Source organism: Theobroma cacao, chromosome 2, assembly GCF_053813885.1.
Source record: "Theobroma cacao isolate CCN51 chromosome 2, ASM5381388v1, whole genome shotgun sequence".
Lineage (NCBI taxonomy): Eukaryota > Viridiplantae > Streptophyta > Magnoliopsida > Malvales > Malvaceae > Theobroma > Theobroma cacao.
Window position 1 is genome coordinate 7,986,393 of NC_142640.1, and position 20,847 is coordinate 8,007,239.

At 31.6% G+C, this 20,847-nt stretch overlaps 1 protein-coding gene across 1 annotated transcript; it reads right to left on the reverse strand.

The window, feature by feature from the left end:
* Nucleotides 1-157: 157 nt before the first annotated feature.
* FRS9 (FAR1-related sequence 9) lies at nt 158-4,829 on the reverse strand. The gene is made up of 3 exons (XM_007043057.3): nt 4,513-4,829; nt 2,164-3,651; nt 158-648 (listed from the first exon to the last, which is right to left on the reverse strand). Exons 2-3 carry the CDS (start codon nt 3,643-3,645, stop codon nt 481-483), a joined length of 1,650 nt encoding a protein of 549 aa, XP_007043119.2. The 5' UTR covers nt 3,646-3,651; nt 4,513-4,829; the 3' UTR covers nt 158-480.
* Between the last annotated feature and the right edge of the window lie 16,018 nt (nt 4,830-20,847).

The window sequence follows — 20,847 nt, forward strand, 5'->3', positions numbered from 1 at the left end:
ACTATCGTTCGTTTTGCAAAGCTTAAGAGAAGGCTTGCCATTTATTTCAGTGCTTGAAGCAGCTATATTTGCAGACAGTGTTAGATAGTATTACCTATTCCATGAGATGAGATGGCTTGCGCCTGGTATGCAACATATAATGATTATTTGATAAGAGTTTTATGATTATCCAGTTGCTTTATTAAGTCTCAGGTTCACTCTCAGAGAAAAGGTCTCAGGTTCTTGATGCACATGGTTCATATGATCATGTCAACTGTCCGTCTGTCTCTTTGCCGAAAGGGAAGGTAGAAACTAGAATGCTGCTCTCACCATCTGAAGAACCTATCATTTTTTTTTCATACAATCTAAACTAACATTGTATTTATGGCAAATTAACCCCACCAGTCATGATCAATTCTTGCCGAATCCTCTGAGAAGCTATAATAATAACTACCAGTATGGGAAAGACTCATTCTGCTAACATTTCTTTACAGATTACCTTCACTCTTTCAAACTAAGCCTTGCGTTTTGAACTTTAACAGACAGCTTTAACTTCTGTTCTTCCATATCCCTCAAAACAGCCAGCAGATTGGCTCTATACACTTCACATCGCTGGTTTGTGCTCTCCAACTCCATAGTCAATTCACGAATTTTCTTTTCCTTCTCATCCTGAGTGATAGGAAAAATAACAGAGATCTTAATAATAAAATGATGATGATAACACAGAAGCACAATTAACACGTGTCACAAAAAAAAAGAATTAATAAATGTGTCAAGAGAGATCCTTATGAAACTATTTATCTTACATTACATTGTTTGAGTTAAATGAACACAAGGGTCATATACCATCTTATATATGATCATATCTATCCTTGTATTGGGAGGAGAATATTCTAATCCAACATGGGGCATAGAAGAATTTGTGAAGAAGAAAGTATGCAGGAACTTCCTTTTTCTTCATTACATTGGTATGGGTCAACTTATTGAAGTGTGATGCTTGAAAGGATCAGAAGAAAGTATTAATGATATGCAAGAACCTCTTTTTTATTCATTAAATGTATATGTGTCAACCTATTGAAGCGTGCTGCTCGAAAGGATCAAAATAAAAAATTAATGAATTCATTGCAAATTTCCAGGAAGTATGCATCTTGTATCCCTCTCCGCAAAGAGAGTGCGAAAAGTTTTTATAGATTTATGTGTGTATTTCAAGTTATGCCCAGAGACTATCAACCTAGATTTTCTTCTCTCTCTCTCTCTAGAAAATTCTAATTAAAAGTTGAAATAAAGGACCCTCAGTATGCCACAATATCAGTTGAAGGCATGATTCATAAAAAAAGTAGCTTCTATTTATTGATACACAGGACAGTTAAACCAGTCTCAAGATCAAGAGTTTCTTATAGAGCTCATTAAATGACTCACTGCATTAATGGACATATTCAAACCCTTGTGGGAAGGAAAAGACCTTGGTTTGGACATAAGCATTAGATGGTAAGGGGCCCAATCAGTGGAGAAGGTCATCCAAGGATTCTTTTTTTCCTCTTTAAATAAAGACCTTAAAAAAAAGAGAACAAAAGAGTGGTAAACTGAACTGTTATGAAGCTAACTGGAATCATTGTGGCAGTTGTGTGAAAAAGTTACTACCAATGAGAGTTATATCTGTGTGTTAAGTAAATTTTACTCCAATGATGAACTATAAATGAAAGAAAAAGAAAAGAATAACAGAGTAATAAAGGTTGGTGAGAGACCATTTGAAAGTATCACTTTTATTGTCATATGAATATTGTTGTTATGACTTGATGAATGTACCAACAAAAGAACAGGATCAAATCAATGCATGCCTATTGACTGACCAAAGGGGAGGTTTTTATAGTATTATTTGCGCTGATACACCTAAATGCAATTACCTAATTTGTTGATTAAACAAACTGTTAGGAAAAAATAGACAAAATATTCAGAACCTCTATAGGAAAGATAAGTAATCATGTTTCTAAATGGTTAAAGCCTACATTTAGTGGCTTCAAGATTAGCTTTAAACCGCACAGATTCCTATTCTTGGTTGGCCCTCGAAAGAGGCATAAATAATCATCAAATAATGAAATGAATTTGCAATATATTCAATTTAGAAGTTTAATAACAAGGGGACTTTAGCAAGTTAGATAATGTCCTGAGGTAGGAGACACTAACCGCAGATTGACATGCCACTGCCTGAGTATCTCCAGCTGCATGCAACTCTTGATTATCTCCATTGCTCAATGCTCCATCTTCTGCGGCTGCAGGGCTTTGGTTTTTTGCAGCAGCAACCTTTTTCACTGCCTCTTGTAAAGCATCCATTGCCACAGTGTAAATGTGAATAGATTTTGCCCCTTCTTCAACATACTTAATAGCTTCTTGGCGTAGACTGTTATACCGAACTGTTAAGGACTCCCGAGAATTATTTGGCAATTCAGATGCACGTTCCTCCAACACAGCTCCACTTTTGGCATTTCTTGTCCATCGTTTTAGTACATATTGCGAAGGAAGTGTAAGAACATTTTTTGCTCTGAAAACTGCTAATATATGCCTGCATATTATTCCAGAATTTTCAAACATTTGGCAGCTGCAACAAGCTTTCATCTCAAGAGAATTGAAGCTAACAGTGTGCGCTTTGTGGTCTTCCCCAAATTTGGCCACCCGATATGTTGTGACAGTTCCTGAGTCATCAATTTTAGTCGCAGGATTAGCAAGGGTCTCTACCAACTCCTCTTGGAACTTCATGAATATTCTTCTTGTAAAGAGGTTAGCTGCTTGTTTTTCCATGGGTGATGGTGTCTTAAGAACTGGTGTAGTGTTAGAGGTGTCATAATCTGCCTTTAATTCTTTCTCATGCCAAGTTGCTACAGCTTTCTCATACTGTTTAATCAACATCTGTATGGTGGTTGATGGATTCACAAACCCTTCAAAGAATGAGTTTAAAACTCCACTTCCCTCACTTACAGATAGCTCCCCAAAGAAGGTATCTCGCATATAAACAGGGACCCACTGTTGCCGAGCATTGTGCATTGACTGAAGCCATTCATTATCCATGACAAAGTACCTTTCCAGCAGCAATACCCAGGATGATTCAAACTCATGAATCGTCTCAGTCTCATTAATACATTTCCCAAATTCTGTTTCAAAAGTAGGATGTGATTGGTATAGTTGAGCTAGTTTCTCTTGGGTTTCTTTGAAAATGCTCGATTTATTGAAACGAAGGCGTGTTTCTGGAAGAATTTGCGCAACAGCCATCTGTATGAGACGATCAGGGTCAGTTGTTATAGAGATAGGATGGTGGTCAGACATTGCATGAAGCCAACTTTGTAATAGCCATACAAACGAGGACTCGGACTCATTGAGAATTAAAGCACATCCAAACAACACTGGCTGCCCATGGTGGTTTAGTCCTGTGAATGAGGCAAATGGCACCCTATAGCGATTTGTCCTATATGTTGTGTCAAAAATAACAGTATCCCCAAAGTAAGTATAATTCATCCTTGATGTTGCATCTGCCCAAAATATGCTTCCACCAGTGTGGTCACTATCACCTTGAATTGCATAAAAGAATGAAGGATTCTCTGCTTGCATTCGTCTCAGATAGTCCAATACATGCTGACCCCCACCCCCTAGGGTCCTTTGTCTGCTGGCACTCATCTATCTCTGAAATCCCATTGTAGCAAGCAAAAAGAAGGAATGAGATCAATTCCTCACTAAAGTTCTTTGGTAACAGACTGAACAGAAAAATAAACACACATTTCAATAGACTTAAGCAGTGGTTCACTGTCCTCACCTACCGAAAGGTTTAGGTTTTCCACTCTTCGCGCTGAACGAAGAAATAGTAATGTGGATTATTTTAAAATGTCATCAAAATATTGTTTGTTACGATGGCCTAATGTGGATTATTTTAAAATGTCATCAAAATATTGTTTGTTACGATGGCATGACCTATAAGTATCGCTTGGTGCTAATTATTGGAAAAGTTTTACAATGTAACAAAGGGGTCCATTTAATATGGTCATCACTGGTGTCAACTCCATAAATTCCGGTCTGCTAGCGCTAATATTCTATAAGTTGTCTTTATTTTATCAAAAACGAACATAAGAGTTTTCAGAATTAGCAAAATCTGTACCCCACTTCTACATAGATTTGATAGAATGCTGTCAACAGGCAATAGAATGAAGCAAGCTTTTACTTTCATGAAACAATTTCTAAATTTTCCTTTTCTTTTTTGGATAACGACATTGCAAAACAATGGCAGGCTTGGCTTGGACATAAAGGATTTCATGTAAAGACTCTACTACAACAACAAAAACAAGTTCCTTGCCCCAAAACATAAAATCTTCCTAATCCAGAACCTAAAATATACTCCAAATATCTGCAACTTTAGCAGCGTAACTGCAAATTATGAGCATGGAATGAATTGGGAAAAAAATATCAATTCATAGATAGCAAAAGAACAGAAATCAAAAGAACCCAGATAACAAAATGATAAATGATGAGAAGGGAAGAAGAGAAACTGACCTTGAACCCCCCCCACTTCAGATAAAAACTGAAAATTATCTCGGATGTTCACTGGAAGGCAAGGATTTGACTTGTTCTTGATGAGCTTGAACCGAAGTTTCAAGATGGGCAAGATTTACTTTCTTCTTCTGTTCACAGTTCGGGCAGATTCAGACGACAGTTGGGATTTGCCCACACTTTTTACAGCTATTGTTCTTCAACAACTCGACTTCGCAAAAACTGTTAACTCACACTCACGGCTGTCCAGTTTTGTCCTGTCCTTTACTTTTTATCCATTTACGGTTTTTCGCCCGTCTCCATTATTTTCTTGAGGCCTCTTGAATCCAGGCCCCTCTGCCCAAAGAGTTTTTATGGTTTGGGTTCTTTTATTAGGCTTTGGATTATGAAAGATTGGAAGTGTATTTATTTTTTTTGAATCTATTTTACAAAAAATAAATAAATATATAATGAAAGAGTTTATATTTGATGTACATTACTATATAAATCATTAGTGTTATTTTATAAATATGTAACTATATTAAAGATAAACTCATAACGAGAAAAGGAAAATATACTATTTCAAATATACAAATATAAAATACTCAGAATAAAATGATATATATACATATATATATATATATATATATATATATATATATATCATTTTGGATAATTGTTTGACATAAGTAACAATTAAAGTTGTGAATGCTTTGGTGAAAATTCCTTTTTATATAAGTCAATTAATAAATAATATATGTAATTTAAGAGTAATAATGTATATAAAAAATAAAAGTACAACTTTTTCTTACATGTGTCTTATAATTAATTTACATTTTAAATTTCAAAATTTAAAATTGAGAATGAAAATAAGAGCATGTTTGATTTTTTTTTAACCTAAAAGTTACTATGAAATTTTTATTAAAAATAATAACTTTTAAAATTAAGTTAAAATTATTTAATAAATTTACTTTTATAAGCATTTTTTTATAAATAATCTGTTTGACAAAATAACTTATATAAGCTCTAATTTTAGTTAAAATTATCATAAAAAGATATTTAATAAATGACTTTCTATTAATTACAAATTTCTTTATTCACAATGGGATAAAGTTAATTTATTTTTTTATTTAAAACAAATTTTTAGAAATATAAAAAGTATTTTGTATAACATAAAATTTATAATTAATAATAAATCATAGAAAATAATTTCACAAATAAGTCATAAATAATTCATAAATCATCGATTTCTATTATTTATCAGTGTTGGGTCTTTGCTTTTTTTTTTTTTTTTTTAGTAGTCTTTGTAGAGAAAGCTAGAAGAAAGGAAGATTGCTAATTGCATTAGAGATAGGTGATTTGCAAAGAGAGGAAAAGGAGAGAGGGATCAATTGAGAAAGAGAATGGGTATTTCTTGAGAGGGTAATTTTAGGATTATTTTAATAGATGAAAACAATTTTGAAGCAAGAAGAAAAATTTTTCTGAAAAGTTAACGTGTTTTTAAAAGAAGAGAAGAGAAAGTTCCTCTTTAAATCTTTTTTTGAAGTTTTTTTTTTAGATTTTGTTCTTTAAAAAAGTGTTATTTTTTAAAGATTTTAAGAGCTTCTCAAAATCTTATTTGATCCGACTTCTGTTTTTAATAGCTAAATAAGCTGAAAAAAAATGAGACTGATAACTCTACGATATAGAGTTATTTGGGTTTAATTTTGATAGTAATTTAGCTTAATTCTTGTGATAATACATAGAAATTAGTAAATTTTATTTAAATTATTTTAAATTAATTAATTTAGGTGAGTCAATCTAATCTTAGTTAATTTTTTACTTAATTTTGTGTTAATGTGATTAAGACAGATTGTTATTGATTTATTCGTGCTTTTGTACGTGTTTAATGAAAGAAGGAAAGCAATTTTAAGGTGTAGACCTCCACTTTATATGTTTCAATATTTCAATCATAACTTTTTTTACAAAACTCTAAATGAGATGATTTTAATACCATTGAAAAGCTAAGAGAAAAAGCTACAACTTTCATGTTTATCACTTCACCTAGTTTGGCCTAAAAGATAGTCAAAATCTTATCGAAGTTGAAACACTACAACAGTCTTAAAGTAATTACGATTTCTGCTAATTAATTGGTCGAAGCCGTAGCTTTGGTGGAAGTAGGCCGCAGGTCACATAGGCTGATGAAGAAATCCTAGTTGAAACTGAATTCTTTCTTCACCCAACTTGGCCTAACTTTAAAGTTCTATGAAAATAACCTTTCGGAAGACTTTTAGAGAAGAACGAAATATCATATTAAAAGCTAAAAAACAAGCCACAAAGTCATTAAAGTTGAGTAGAATTTGAAGGATTTAAGAAGATTTAGAAGATCAAGATTACAGTTATTGGGTTCTATTATCTTTTCATTATTCTTTTATTTTCTTAGTTTAATTTTATTATTTAAATTTAATTTAATGATGATGTGTGATTTGATGGGAAACTAAATTAATTATATAAGATTATGATTGAACTCAATACGTAGTCTAACTTATTTATCTCTCTTTTACTTATGTTTGATGGGTTTAAGTTGTTTATTCTATTTTGTTCCTAATGTTTTTAGTTGATTGGCCACCAATTAGATTGAATTGGAAATCTAAGTTAAACCTTAACGAAGGAGATTTAGGTAAACCTTAAATAGAATAAAGTATGATTGAATGCACTTAATTGATTAGGTGATTTGATTTGCATATAAGGTATACATACACTTATAAGCTATATGTAGCCAATATTAGAGCCTAAACTTAATGAATTTTCTTCAATTTAATTTGCATAAACATATAGTAAGTTAATTGGAAGAGATATTTTTATAAAAAACTCGACAGAGACTTGAAAATAATTTAGAATTCTAAGTTAACAACTTAATCCATTAAGTTAAGTTAAGAGAGAAATAATAATCAGATGAAATATTGAGAGACATCATAATCTTTGGTCTAAAAGTCAATCAAATCTAAAGAAGTAATTTTGTTGAGTAAATTAGATTAGTTTTAGGTTTTAAGTTTGATTTTATTTTGTTTTTTAATTCAAATTTTAGTGTTTGGATAAAATTAGGGTGTGTAATTTTAGTAATTAATAGTAAGAATTAATTCAATTCTCTTTGGGATTGACACTCAGTCCATCATTATATTATCTTTATGATATGTATACTTGCGTAGAGTATCGATCCCATAGGGAATTAAATTAATTTTTACTATTAATTACTAAAATTATACACCTTAATTTTATCCAAATACTAAAATTTGAATTAAAAAGCAAAATAAAATCAAACTTAAAAACTAAAACTAATCTAAGTTTATTCAGCAAAATTACTTTTTAAGATTTGATTGACTTTTAGACTTAAGATTATGATACCCCTCAATACTTCATCTAATTATTGTTTCTCTCTTAACTTAGTTTAATGGATTAAATTGTTAACCTATAGTCCTAAATTATTTATAAGTCTTTGTCAATTTTCTTATAAAAATAGTTCTCCCAATTAACTTAATATATGTTTATGTAAATTAAATTGAAGAAAAATTCATTAAGTTCAAACTCTAATCCTAACTACGTATGGCTTATAGATATATGTTTACCCTATATGTAAATCAAACCACCTAATCAACTAAGTGCATTCAATTATACGCTATTCTATTTAAAGTCTACCTAAATCTTTTTCGTCAAAGTTTATCTTATATTTCCAATTCAATTTAATTGGTGACCAATTAACTAGAAGCATTAAGAACAAAATAGAATAAACAACTTAAACCTATCAAACATAAGCAAAAGAGAGATAAATAAATCAAACTACATATTGAGTTCAATCATAATCTTAGACAATTAATTTTATTCCCCATCAAGTCACACATCATCATTAAATTAAATTTAAACAATAAAATCAAACGAAGAAAATAAAAGAATAACAAAAAGATAATAGAATCCAAGAATTGTAATCTTGATTTTCTAAATTTTCTTAAATCTTTCAAATTCTTCTCAGCTTCAATGACTTTGTGGCTCAATTTTCAGCTTTTAATCTTGTGTTTCGTTCCTCTCTAAAAGAATTTCGAAAGGTTGCTTTTATAAGGCAATGACTTTGTGGCTTGATTTTCAACTTTTAATCTAGTGTTTCGTTCCTCTCTAAAAGTCTTCCAAAAGATTATTTTTAGGGCTTTGAAGTTAGGCCAAGTTAGGTGAAGAATGAATTCAATTCCAACTAGAATTTCCTCATCAGCCTACATTAGCCACGGCCTACCTCCACCAAAGCTACGGCTTTGACCAATTAATTAGTAGAAATTGTAATTACTCTAGGACTACTACAGTACTTCAACTTCAATAAGATGTTTGACTATCTTTCAAGCTGAAATGGGTAAAGTAATAAACATGAAAGTTGTAGCTTTTTGTCTCAGCTTTCCAATGGTTTAAGAATCATCTCATTTGGAGTTTTGTGAAGAGAGTTATGATCGAAATATCAAAATATATGCAGTGAAGGTTTGCACCTTGAAGTTGCTCTCATTCTTCCATTAAAATTCTTCCTCCATTAAACACCTACAAAAGTACAAATAAATCAAAAACAACTTATCTTAATCACATTAACACCAAATTAAGCATAAAATTAATTAAGATTAGATTGACTCATCTAAATTATTTAATTTAAAATAATTTAAATAAAACCTATTAATTTTTATGTATTACCATAAGCACTAAGCTAAATTACTATTAAAATTAAATCCAAATAACTCTATATCGTTATCACACCTCTAAACTTAATATTTTGCTAGTTCTTGACCAAAACATAGAAAATAAACTAACTTATGAAAATCAATGTCAAATAGTGAAACAAAATAAATATAGTTACTATTAGAGATAAAGTGCACCAACTTAATGATTTCCTATAATTTCTTTAAAAGTATGTCTATCAATTATTAACTTAAGGAAAAATATAGGCATTATTCAAATTCATGTTTCAATTCCAATGCAAGCTCATTCTCGAATGGATTTCCATGTGTGTGTGTGAAATCTTTTATTAAGAATATCATGACATTCGAATCAGTTTATGCCAACACAAATTTCAAATTAGTACTCGAACTTCATAGATTTACTTTTCATCTCTCTCTCCATTAATATAGATGAACACAGAGCTAGGAATCAATAGGTCTTTAATAAGCTTATCCAAGTAAGATACATGATAATAATATGGCTCAAATCACCCAAGCACATAATTATTTTAGGACCTATATAAAGCTCTATTTTCCTTCTCCAAGAACACATTTTCTTCTACATTTGAACTTTTCTTTTGTTCAACACATTTTTTTCTCTTTTTTTTTTTCTCACAATTACACACCTCCAAACTTACTTTCTTTGTATTGTAGGTAATGGGGTGTGTTTTGAACTTTTTTCACTTCAACATCACCTTTCTACCATATGCATTTAGCTCAATATATATTTCTAAAAAAATATACATGTTTAGGAGTGAATGTTGTAAAATTGAAAATTTTATTCTAAAGCTAAGGTTTTTATTATGTAGTTAAACAAAGAAAAGGAAACTTAGGCTCAAAGGAGTATACTGGGGATAAATATATAACAGGGTAGGCTTTTTAGGCTTAAACGGTCTTAAGATAGCCTAAATCATGTATTTAACTAAGTATTACTTAGGATTTCGCCTTGAGAGAGAATCAAGTAAATTTTAGAATTCATGACATAATTTAAATTTTATATTATCTTTTCATTATTCTTTTATTTTCTTAGTTTAATTTTATTATTTAAATTTAATTTAATGATGATGTGTGATTTGATGGGAAACTAAATTAATTATATAAGATTATGATTGAACTCAATACGTAGTCTAACTTATTTATCTCTCTTTTACTTATGTTTGATGGGTTTAAGTTGTTTATTCTATTTTGTTCCTAATGTTTTTAGTTGATTGGCCACCAATTAGATTGAATTGGAAATCTAAGTTAAACCTTAACGAAGGAGATTTAGGTAAACCTTGAATAGAATAAAGTATGATTGAATGCACTTAATTGATTAGGTGATTTGATTTGCATATAAGGTATACATACACTTATAAGCTATATGTAGCCAATATTAGAGCCTAAACTTAATGAATTTTCTTTAATTTAATTTGCATAAACATATAGTAAGTTAATTGGAAGAGATATTTTTATAAAAAACTCGACAGAGACTTGAAAATAATTTAGAATTCTAAGTTAACAACTTAATCCATTAAGTTAAGTTAAGAGAGAAATAATAATCAGATGAAATATTGAGAGACATCATAATCTTTGGTCTAAAAGTCAATCAAATCTAAAGAAGTAATTTTGTTGAGTAAATTAGATTAGTTTTAGGTTTTAAGTTTGATTTTATTTTGTTTTTTAATTCAAATTTTAGTGTTTGGATAAAATTAGGGTGTGTAATTTTAGTAATTAATAGTAAGAATTAATTCAATTCTCTTTGGGATTGACACTCAGTCCATCATTATATTATCTTTATGATATGTATACTTGCGTAGAGTATCGATCCCATAGGGAATTAAATTAATTTTTACTATTAATTACTAAAATTATACACCTTAATTTTATCCAAATACTAAAATTTGAATTAAAAAGCAAAATAAAATCAAACTTAAAAACTAAAACTAATCTAAGTTTATTCAGCAAAATTACTTTTTAAGATTTGATTGACTTTTAGACTTAAGATTATGATGCCCCTCAATACTTCATCTAATTATTGTTTCTCTCTTAACTTAGTTTAATGGATTAAATTGTTAACCTATAGTCCTAAATTATTTATAAGTCTTTGTCAATTTTCTTATAAAAATAGTTCTCCCAATTAACTTAATATATGTTTATGTAAATTAAATTGAAGAAAAATTCATTAAGTTCAAACTCTAATCCTAACTACGTATGGCTTATAGATGTATGTTTACCCTATATGTAAATCAAACCACCTAATCAACTAAGTGCATTCAATTATACGCTATTCTATTTAAAGTCTACCTAAATCTTTTTCGTCAAAGTTTATCTTATATTTCCAATTCAATTTAATTGGTAACCAATTAACTAGAAGCATTAAGAACAAAATAGAATAAACAACTTAAACCTATCAAACATAAGCAAAAGAGAGATAAATAAATCAAACTACATATTGAGTTCAATCATAATCTTAGACAATTAATTTTATTCCCCATCAAGTCACACATTGTCAAGCCCGACCTTATAAAATACTTTCCATGTCATTCATATGATTGACAATATGCTTGCATACTTGGAAAGCCTTGAAAGAAAAATCGTTAAAAGACGACAATGTACCAAATGGTACAATTAAGTTAATTTAAGTTTCGAACTAGATCAAATAGAGAATTTAAAATGAAATTAAGAATATTAAAGTGCCAGAATGGTTTAATATGGTGATTTGGAGTTCGAGGATCAATTTGGAGTCAAACCGAAATTTTTACTATCTAGGGGCAAAATGGTCATTTGCCACCCAAGGACACAATGGGAATTTTTAGAAAAGAAATTTTTTAGCCCCATTTGACTTATTGGAGTATGATTTGAGTATTGGAGTATAATTTGAGGGTTTGGCAGTGAAAAAGTTTAATTCCAGTGATTTCTAGAGTGTAGGGGTAAAATCGTAATTTTGCCACCCGCGAACAAAATTTGAGATTTTGAGAGAATTTAGATCAAATTTGACAAATTGGAGAATGGTATGAGTATAAGGGATGAAAAATATGTCTATGGGCAATTTTTCAATTTTTGGGGCAAAAATGTAATTTTTGACTTTTACGGGGGTAAAAGTGTAAATTTCAAAAATTACTCCACCAAGACTTTGGATAAGTCTGAGAATTTTACCTAAGCTATGGATATGTGGGACAAGTGTATGGTGAAAATTTGGAAACAAATGGATGGCTAGAATTTAAGGAATTAATAAAACATTAAAAAAATGAATAAAATAATATTATATTATTTTAGCCTTTAAAAAGGTAAAAATTCCGGAATTCTCATCTTCTTCAGCTGTCCAAACCAGGGGAGAAAAGGGAAAAAAAAAAACAAGAATCCTACCTGAAAAATTTGGAGAAAATCAAGAGAAATCAAGAAATCAAGCATTAAAAAGGTAAATTTCATTGATTTTCCTTGTGATTTTCACTACCCATGCATTTTTTTCTCATTTCCATGCAAAATTAGAAAGTGGGTATGGACACCCATGCTGGCCAAACCTCCATGGATGAGTTTTGAGCTTGATTTTTGGTTGATTTTAATTGAATTAAGTGATTTTAGTTAAGTTATATTGAAATATAGCAAAAATAAGCTAGAAATATTAATTTTTCCCATTGAAACCCATTATGCTGAATTTTCTAGGGGAATATTGGCTGCTGATCTTGATGGTTATTTGAGGAATTATGATGAATAATGATGAATTATGAGCCTAGAAAAATAATGGAAATTTTCGGAGCAAAAAAAATACAAATTTTTACCCACTAGGGGTATTTTCGTAATTTATTATCGGGACTGATAATTTGCACCACACTGAGGGACATTAAGTCAATTTGGGTGCAATTGAGGTATAGAAACTGAAAAAAATTAATTTGGAGTTTAAACGGACGCGTATATCAATTTATCGGGTAAAAGACCGAAATAGGCTAACACCGCATTTAGGCAAAAATTTAGACATTTTTGCATTCCATATCAAGCATTAGTAGTCTAAATTAGTTTAATTTCAATTTAGTACCAATGTGGTGAATTTCTCGATTTTGTACTGTGTCAAGGTGGTGAGTCCTCTGATAAAGGCAAGAGAATTGCACCCGAAGACCAATAGTCTGAGTATTTCGAAAATCCTCACTCTAGACACGGTGAGTAACCTTACCATCATTTTAATTATCTAAAGTATGTTTTTATTCGGTTTTGGTGAATTTTATGAAAATGAGTTCAAATGGTAAATTTTTATGTTTTGTAAACAAAATGAGTTTAAATGAAAATATTTTATAAATTGTCTTGAAACGAAATAACGATTTTGAAAATAGAGTAATTGGAGACCACTGATATGTTGTAAATTTAAAATTGAATTAATGGCTTATGTTATTGTATTGGCATGACTGGCTGGGCTGTGTTTTTATGAATTATATGAATTGCTTTATTTTACCCTGCAGGTTGGGTAGTAATATATTAGCCCTGTCATGCTGTCAAAATTTTATTGTATGGTGGGTTTGACCTGCTGCAGTGGGCTGGATTCTGTGGACTAGCCTATTAGAGGGGCACGGAATCCTGTTATATTTTTACCTCGGTTGGAGAGGCGAGTAGGGTAACTCCTGAGGTATAACTTTTAGAGTTCACTTCACGCCAAACCACCTCGTGAAGGGGAACTCGGCCAACGTCAAGGAATGGCTATGTTTTCAAAATAAAAACATGACTTTCTAATAGCCTTGGCGGACTCAGTTGGGATAGCCCTCGGCCAAGGTATCCCAAATAACTGAGTATGATAATAATTTTTGGCATGAGCCAAGCTTTTTAAGAAATTCATAAGCCATATTGATTACTTGCTTTAAATAAATTGATTTCATTTGGTTGAAATAAGTTGAAAGATGATAAATTACAGTTTGATGAAATGTTTTAATAGTCTCCTTTTACTCGACTTTAGATATTTTGAGTGATGTTTGTTTACTCACTGGGATTTTATAATCTCACCACCCTCATTTCCACCCATTTCAGGTTCAGAATAGATTGTAGATAACTGATATCGGCAAGGATTACAGTTGAACTTGCCACATCCAAAGACTGTAGGTTCATTTTTTTTTATACTTTTGGTCATTCGTGGGCCCACGTGTCACTGTAAATTAAATTCTATACTTTGGTTATCTGTATTACGGTATGTAAGAATTTATTTTGCTTTTACGCTATAAAAATTATTTATGCAGTGTTCTTAAAATATCGTTTTATGTGAAAATTGAATATTTTATTGAATATTTTTATTTTATTATAACAGTCATAATTCCATTTTAAACGAATGTTTTAGACATCCAAAATTATTTTTGATTAAGAAATATGTGTTTTCCACTTACATACTATATTTTTAGATGATTTTTGAGATTTTTGGGATAAATGACAAAAATACCCCTGTGAGACGGAAATTATTATTTCATTTGTTTAAGTTGGAAACAGTTTAAAATCTTTTAAAATGTGGTATTTGGAAACAGTTACCCACAGGGGAAATGAGAAGCTGATATTAAAGCCTTGCGGGGTCTCGGTTGACATTCCGGGTAATGAATGTAAATTGAGACGTCGCGGCGGTTGTCACGGGCTCGATGGGAGTTCCGGGTCGTGACAATTAAGTTGGTATCAGAGCTGTTGGTTTGAAAGATTAGAGTTTTGGGTTTAAAGTTATTTTAAAGCTGTTTTAAAAAATTTACAATGTCAGTGTGGCCCCGAGTTAAGTTAGGTTAGGTTGAATAAAATACATGCATAAGCATATAGAGCCTGAGGTTGCCTAAACTCACTTTGTTCCCTCTTATAGATTATTATGTCTCCTCGACGCAAACAACCACCTTTGACTAGATTAGCTGGGAGGGGAAGAGGTTGTTTTCAACGTCGTCAGTTAGGTGCAATAGAGGAGGAATCGACTGCATCCACCATTCGGGCAGCACCTGCTACTGAACAAATCGAGACTCCTCCACATCCTCCACCTCCTCTGCCACTTACTAGTATTCTTGCTATGCCTCTTGAGACAGTTCAAGCATTAGCAGCCTTCTTTACTGCTATTGCTGGCCAGGCTCAGGCTGGTCAAGTTCTTCCTACAGTTCCTCTGGCTGCTCCTTCAGTACCACTATCCCCACCTCCTGTCCCACCACCAGTGCTGGATGTTTCTGATTCTAAGAAGCTTAAAGAGGCTAGGCAACATAGTTGTGTTTCTTTTATGGGTGAGTCGGACGCAACCGTGGCTAAAGAGGTGGTGCGAATGGCTTTAAGAGCCGAGAAGCTTGCGAATGAAAATAAGAGTCTGCGAGCTGAGTTAGCAAAAAGGAGAAGTCTAAGTGTATCTTCTAGTCAGCCACCAAACAGGGGCAAAAACTCCTCTGTTTCAGGAAGTTCACGTAGATGCAGAAATTGTGAGAATTATCATGTTGGGCCGTGCAGAGGGCCTGCACGATGTTTTCATTGTGATCAACTGGGTCACATTAGGAGAGATTGTCCACAGTTAGGACGGGCTACGGTAGCTGCTCCATCTCCACCAGCTCATACGGATATATAGAGGAGAGATTCCTCTGGATTGCAACCGAGACAGGGATGATTTTGACATACCACCAAGGGTAGATTAAATAAGTTGAAATTAGTGCTCTAATAAAGTACGTATGATAGAAAGCTAGTTTGTAAGTTGTAGTTTTCATGATCATGAAATGTATGAAGATTATCAATATATGGACATACATTTGGAGTTGTAATTTACAAGTTTGAAGTATTTAAGATATGATTAAATGGAATTAGCATTAGTTAGGGTACGTAAATCTTTTAATTAATTTCTATGGAGTATCCATGATAGTATAATGGAGGAACACCGTGCAGTGATGCTATATGGTGAAATCACTATACAATATGGAAAGGGTATTTTCGAGTAGGATTTATTGACTGATGATAAGTGATGAGCAATTTGAGATACATGTAGCTATGAATAAATTTGGAGATCTTTGCTTAAGCAAACTCGTATTAAATGTTATGGTAAAGATATATGAATGCTAGTGGCAAAAAAAAAATACGTTAAATCAATGTTTTGATTTCACACTTGTGATAGAAAGTTAGTCTTGCTAATTGTGGTATAGACTCGAAGGGAAGCCACACGATTGTGAATAATTGAGGTAGTAGCTTTAAAGGTGGAAGAGTTGCTAAGATAAAGTGAATTCAAACCGTTGCAACGCCACAGTACTGACTATCAAACGCTGTCACGTTAAGAACCCCTAATGGCTAGAAAGCAGAGCAAATTGAGAGTGGCATGAAGATGAAACACACGAGTTGAAGAATGGTCATTGGTTTTCATGCTAAGCTTTGTTGTTTGGAGTCTTAAGTGCATTGGGAGGTATTAAGATAAAGATGATGAGTGAAATTGCAAAGTTTTTTTTTTATTATTGCCTTATATATATTGGCATGTAAGAGAAAGAAAAGTTAGAGAATTTTTGAGATGGCTACATAAAAATAAATTAACATGTGGAGTGTTAAGATGAATAATATGATGACTGAAGTCAAATCTTAAGAAATAAAGAAGACAAGAGATTAAGTCTTGTTAAAGACTAAAGAGGAAGCGAGCGAAAGGTTAGATGAATGTATGAGATACTGATAAGAGATGTCAATAGCAAGTGAGGAAAATGTAAATAAAGATTTCAATAATGATATAGCAAATGAGTTTATATAGAATATTGTTATGAGAATATACTGATCTTGTCTTGACCTTGTTGAAAGGAAAGGATTAGTAACAACACAAGTAAACTAGGTGACATGCTAGAAACCCATGGAGATAAATTGAAGCATGAGTAGTTGGGCATGCCTTTATGGAAATGATATACTTGGTGTATAAAAGAGTAAATAAGTGATTAAGTGTTTCAAGAATGTTTACACGCCCTTGAGAAAGAATTATAAGTTATACATGATGGGCATAAGATGCGTGACTTTGAAACTTGCTAAGGAGCCAAATGGCTAAGTTACGGGTTAAATGATTATATGTTGTGAGACATAAATTTAAAATAAATATCCCTAAGGAAATACTCAAGAGAAGTTCTGCCATGGATCTTGTGAAAGCAAGCACTAAGTTATGTAGTTATAAAAAGGAAGCTATAAGCTGAGAGTGGTATAAGTATTAACATTAAAAAGTAATTGAGGAGAATTTAGTTTCAAGTCTTGTAATTTCAAGTACAATTTGTAAATTAGTTAAGGAAGAATGATGTTATATTCATATGAAAGAGTGGAATAAAGGATGATAGAAGTTAACCTTGATAATGAAGTCAGATAATGAAACTTTCTTAATATATTATGGGAATTGGAATTCGAAAATGCGTGAGGCATACATTATTCAAATGAATATGAGTTTTAAGTGACAAATCAATATCGAAATGCAATAAGGATACAATATATAGGAGACATGAAGGATAATCGAGGAATAAGGATGACTTTTAGGAATTGTAGTATTGCATAAGATGCAATGATCAAGTCAAGATAAATTTTTGAGATACCAATGGGATTATAAAACATACACGCATAATAGATTATAATTCAATGGAGATGACATTGTGATGCAATGATATACAGTACAAGGAAACTTAAGCATATAATTGGAAACGATAAGAAGAGAATATAAGTATATAAATGATGAGGAACTATACACAGGCATGATGAGAATTTGTATGAATTATGAAGCTTATTCTATTGAATCTTGATTGTGGATGGGAATGAATTAAGAGAAATTAGTCTGAAGGCATTTGAAAACAGAGACTCGTATACATAATGAGGAATATAGACATTTGAATGTATATGTATATGTATGTGTGGAGTAGTGATGTACCCAACTAAATGAATAATGGTTTTAGTGGTTCAAGATTTGAACTCAATATATTTGATGAGTTGTATAGATAATGTAACGATTAAGAATCTTATCAGAAGACGATTTATGGTGACCTAAGGAATTTTGGAGAAATAGTTAAGGGAATATAATCTATAGTACGATTAAGCCATATGAGATGGATTAATAGGATTAAGAAGATTGAAATTTCCTAAATGCAAAGTAAACATGAAATAAGTAGAAATAATTAAAGCCATTAATTTTCCTGAACGCTGAGTATATGTACAGGAATGAGTATGGCGTGTTAATGATGTTGTAAACTACACAATAGTGTATGAGGATAGGATGAATGAATGAAAGTCGAGAAGTTTGATATGGAATGAAGTAATAAGATAGTGATTGGTATACCTAAATAAGAGTAAAATGCGATCGAAATTGGTATGATTGAGATGGAGTTATGGTTCAAGCTTAATGATAGTAATAGAAGCATGCTTAATGTCTCAATATAAGAGATCATAATTGTGAAGGTTATTATGATATGATTTTAAAGGATAATAATAGACATAAGCGACGTACTTGAGTTGAATTGGAGGTAAATGAGGTGAACAAATCGAAATTCCCTCTAAAGGGGAGGACATAAGAAGTCGAGCATTAGATGAGAAAACAATACCCCCACATTTTCTCTGAGTTCAGTACATGAAATTTTGAGGTCAAAATTTTATTTTAAGGGGGGTAGTGTTGTCAAGCCCGACCTTATAAAATACTTTCCATGTCATTCATATGATTGACAATATGCTTGCATACTTGGAAAGCCTTGAAAGAAAAATCGTTAAAAGACGACAATGTACCAAATGGTACAATTAAGTTAATTTAAGTCTCGAACTAGATCAAATAGAGAATTTAAAATGAAATTAAGAATATTAAAGTGCCAGAATGGTTTAATATGGTGATTTGGAGTTCGAGGATCAATTTGGAGTCAAACCGAAATTTTTACTATCTAGGGGCAAAATGGTCATTTGCCACCCAAGGACACAATGGGAATTTTTAGAAAAGAAATTTTTTAGCCCCATTTGACTTATTGGAGTATGATTTGAGTATTGGAGTATAATTTGAGGGTTTGGCAGTGAAAAAGTTTAATTCCAGTGATTTCTAGAGTGTAGGGGTAAAATCGTAATTTTGCCACCCGCGAACAAAATTTGAGATTTTGAGAGAATTTAGATCAAATTTGACAAATTGGAGAATGGTATGAGTATAAGGGATGAAAAATATGTCTATGGGCAATTTTTCAATTTTTGGGGCAAAAATGTAATTTTTGACTTTTACGGGGGTAAAAGTGTAAATTTCAAAAATTACTCCACCAAGACTTTGGATAAGTCTGAGAATTTTACCTAAGCTATGGATATGTGGGACAAGTGTATGGTGAAAATTTGGAAACAAATGGATGGCTAGAATTTAAGGAATTAATAAAACATTAAAAAAATGAATAAAATAATATTATATTATTTTAGCCTTTAAAAAGGTAAAAATTCCGGAATTCTCATCTTCTTCAGCTGTCCAAACCAGGGGAGAAAAGGGAAAAAAAAAAACAAGAATCCTACCTGAAAAATTTGGAGAAAATCAAGAGAAATCAAGAAATCAAGCATTAAAAAGGTAAATTTCATTGATTTTCCTTGTGATTTTCACTACCCATGCATTTTTTTCTCATTTCCATGCAAAATTAGAAAGTGGGTATGGACACCCATGCTGGCCAAACCTCCATGGATGAGTTTTGAGCTTGATTTTTGGTTGATTTTAATTGAATTAAGTGATTTTAGTTAAGTTATATTGAAATATAGCAAAAATAAGCTAGAAATATTAATTTTTCCCATTGAAACCCATTATGCTGAATTTTCTAGGGGAATATTGGCTGCTGATCTTGATGGTTATTTGAGGAATTATGATGAATAATGATGAATTATGAGCCTAGAAAAATAATGGAAATTTTCGGAGCAAAAAAAATACAAATTTTTACCCACTAGGGGTATTTTCGTAATTTATTATCGGGACTGATAATTTGCACCACACTGAGGGACATTAAGTCAATTTGGGTGCAATTGAGGTATAGAAACTGAAAAAAATTAATTTGGAGTTTAAACGGACGCGTATATCAATTTATCGGGTAAAAGACCGAAATAGGCTAACACCGCATTTAGGCAAAAATTTAGACATTTTTGCATTCCATATCAAGCATTAGTAGTCTAAATTAGTTTAATTTCAATTTAGTACCAATGTGGTGAATTTCTCGATTTTGTACTGTGTCAAGGTGGTGAGTCCTCTGATAAAGGCAAGAGAATTGCACCCGAAGACCAATAGTCTGAGTATTTCGAAAATCCTCACTCTAGACACGGTGAGTAACCTTACCATCATTTTAATTATCTAAAGTATGTTTTTATTCGGTTTTGGTGAATTTTATGAAAATGAGTTCAAATGGTAAATTTTTATGTTTTGTAAACAAAATGAGTTTAAATGAAAATATTTTATAAATTGTCTTGAAACGAAATAACGATTTTGAAAATAGAGTAATTGGAGACCACTGATATGTTGTAAATTTAAAATTGAATTAATGGCTTATGTTATTGTATTGGCATGACTGGCTGGGCTGTGTTTTTATGAATTATATGAATTGCTTTATTTTACCCTGCAGGTTGGGTAGTAATATATTAGCCCTGTCATGCTGTCAAAATTTTATTGTATGGTGGGTTTGACCTGCTGCAGTGGGCTGGATTCTGTGGACTAGCCTATTAGAGGGGCACGGAATCCTGTTATATTTTTACCTCG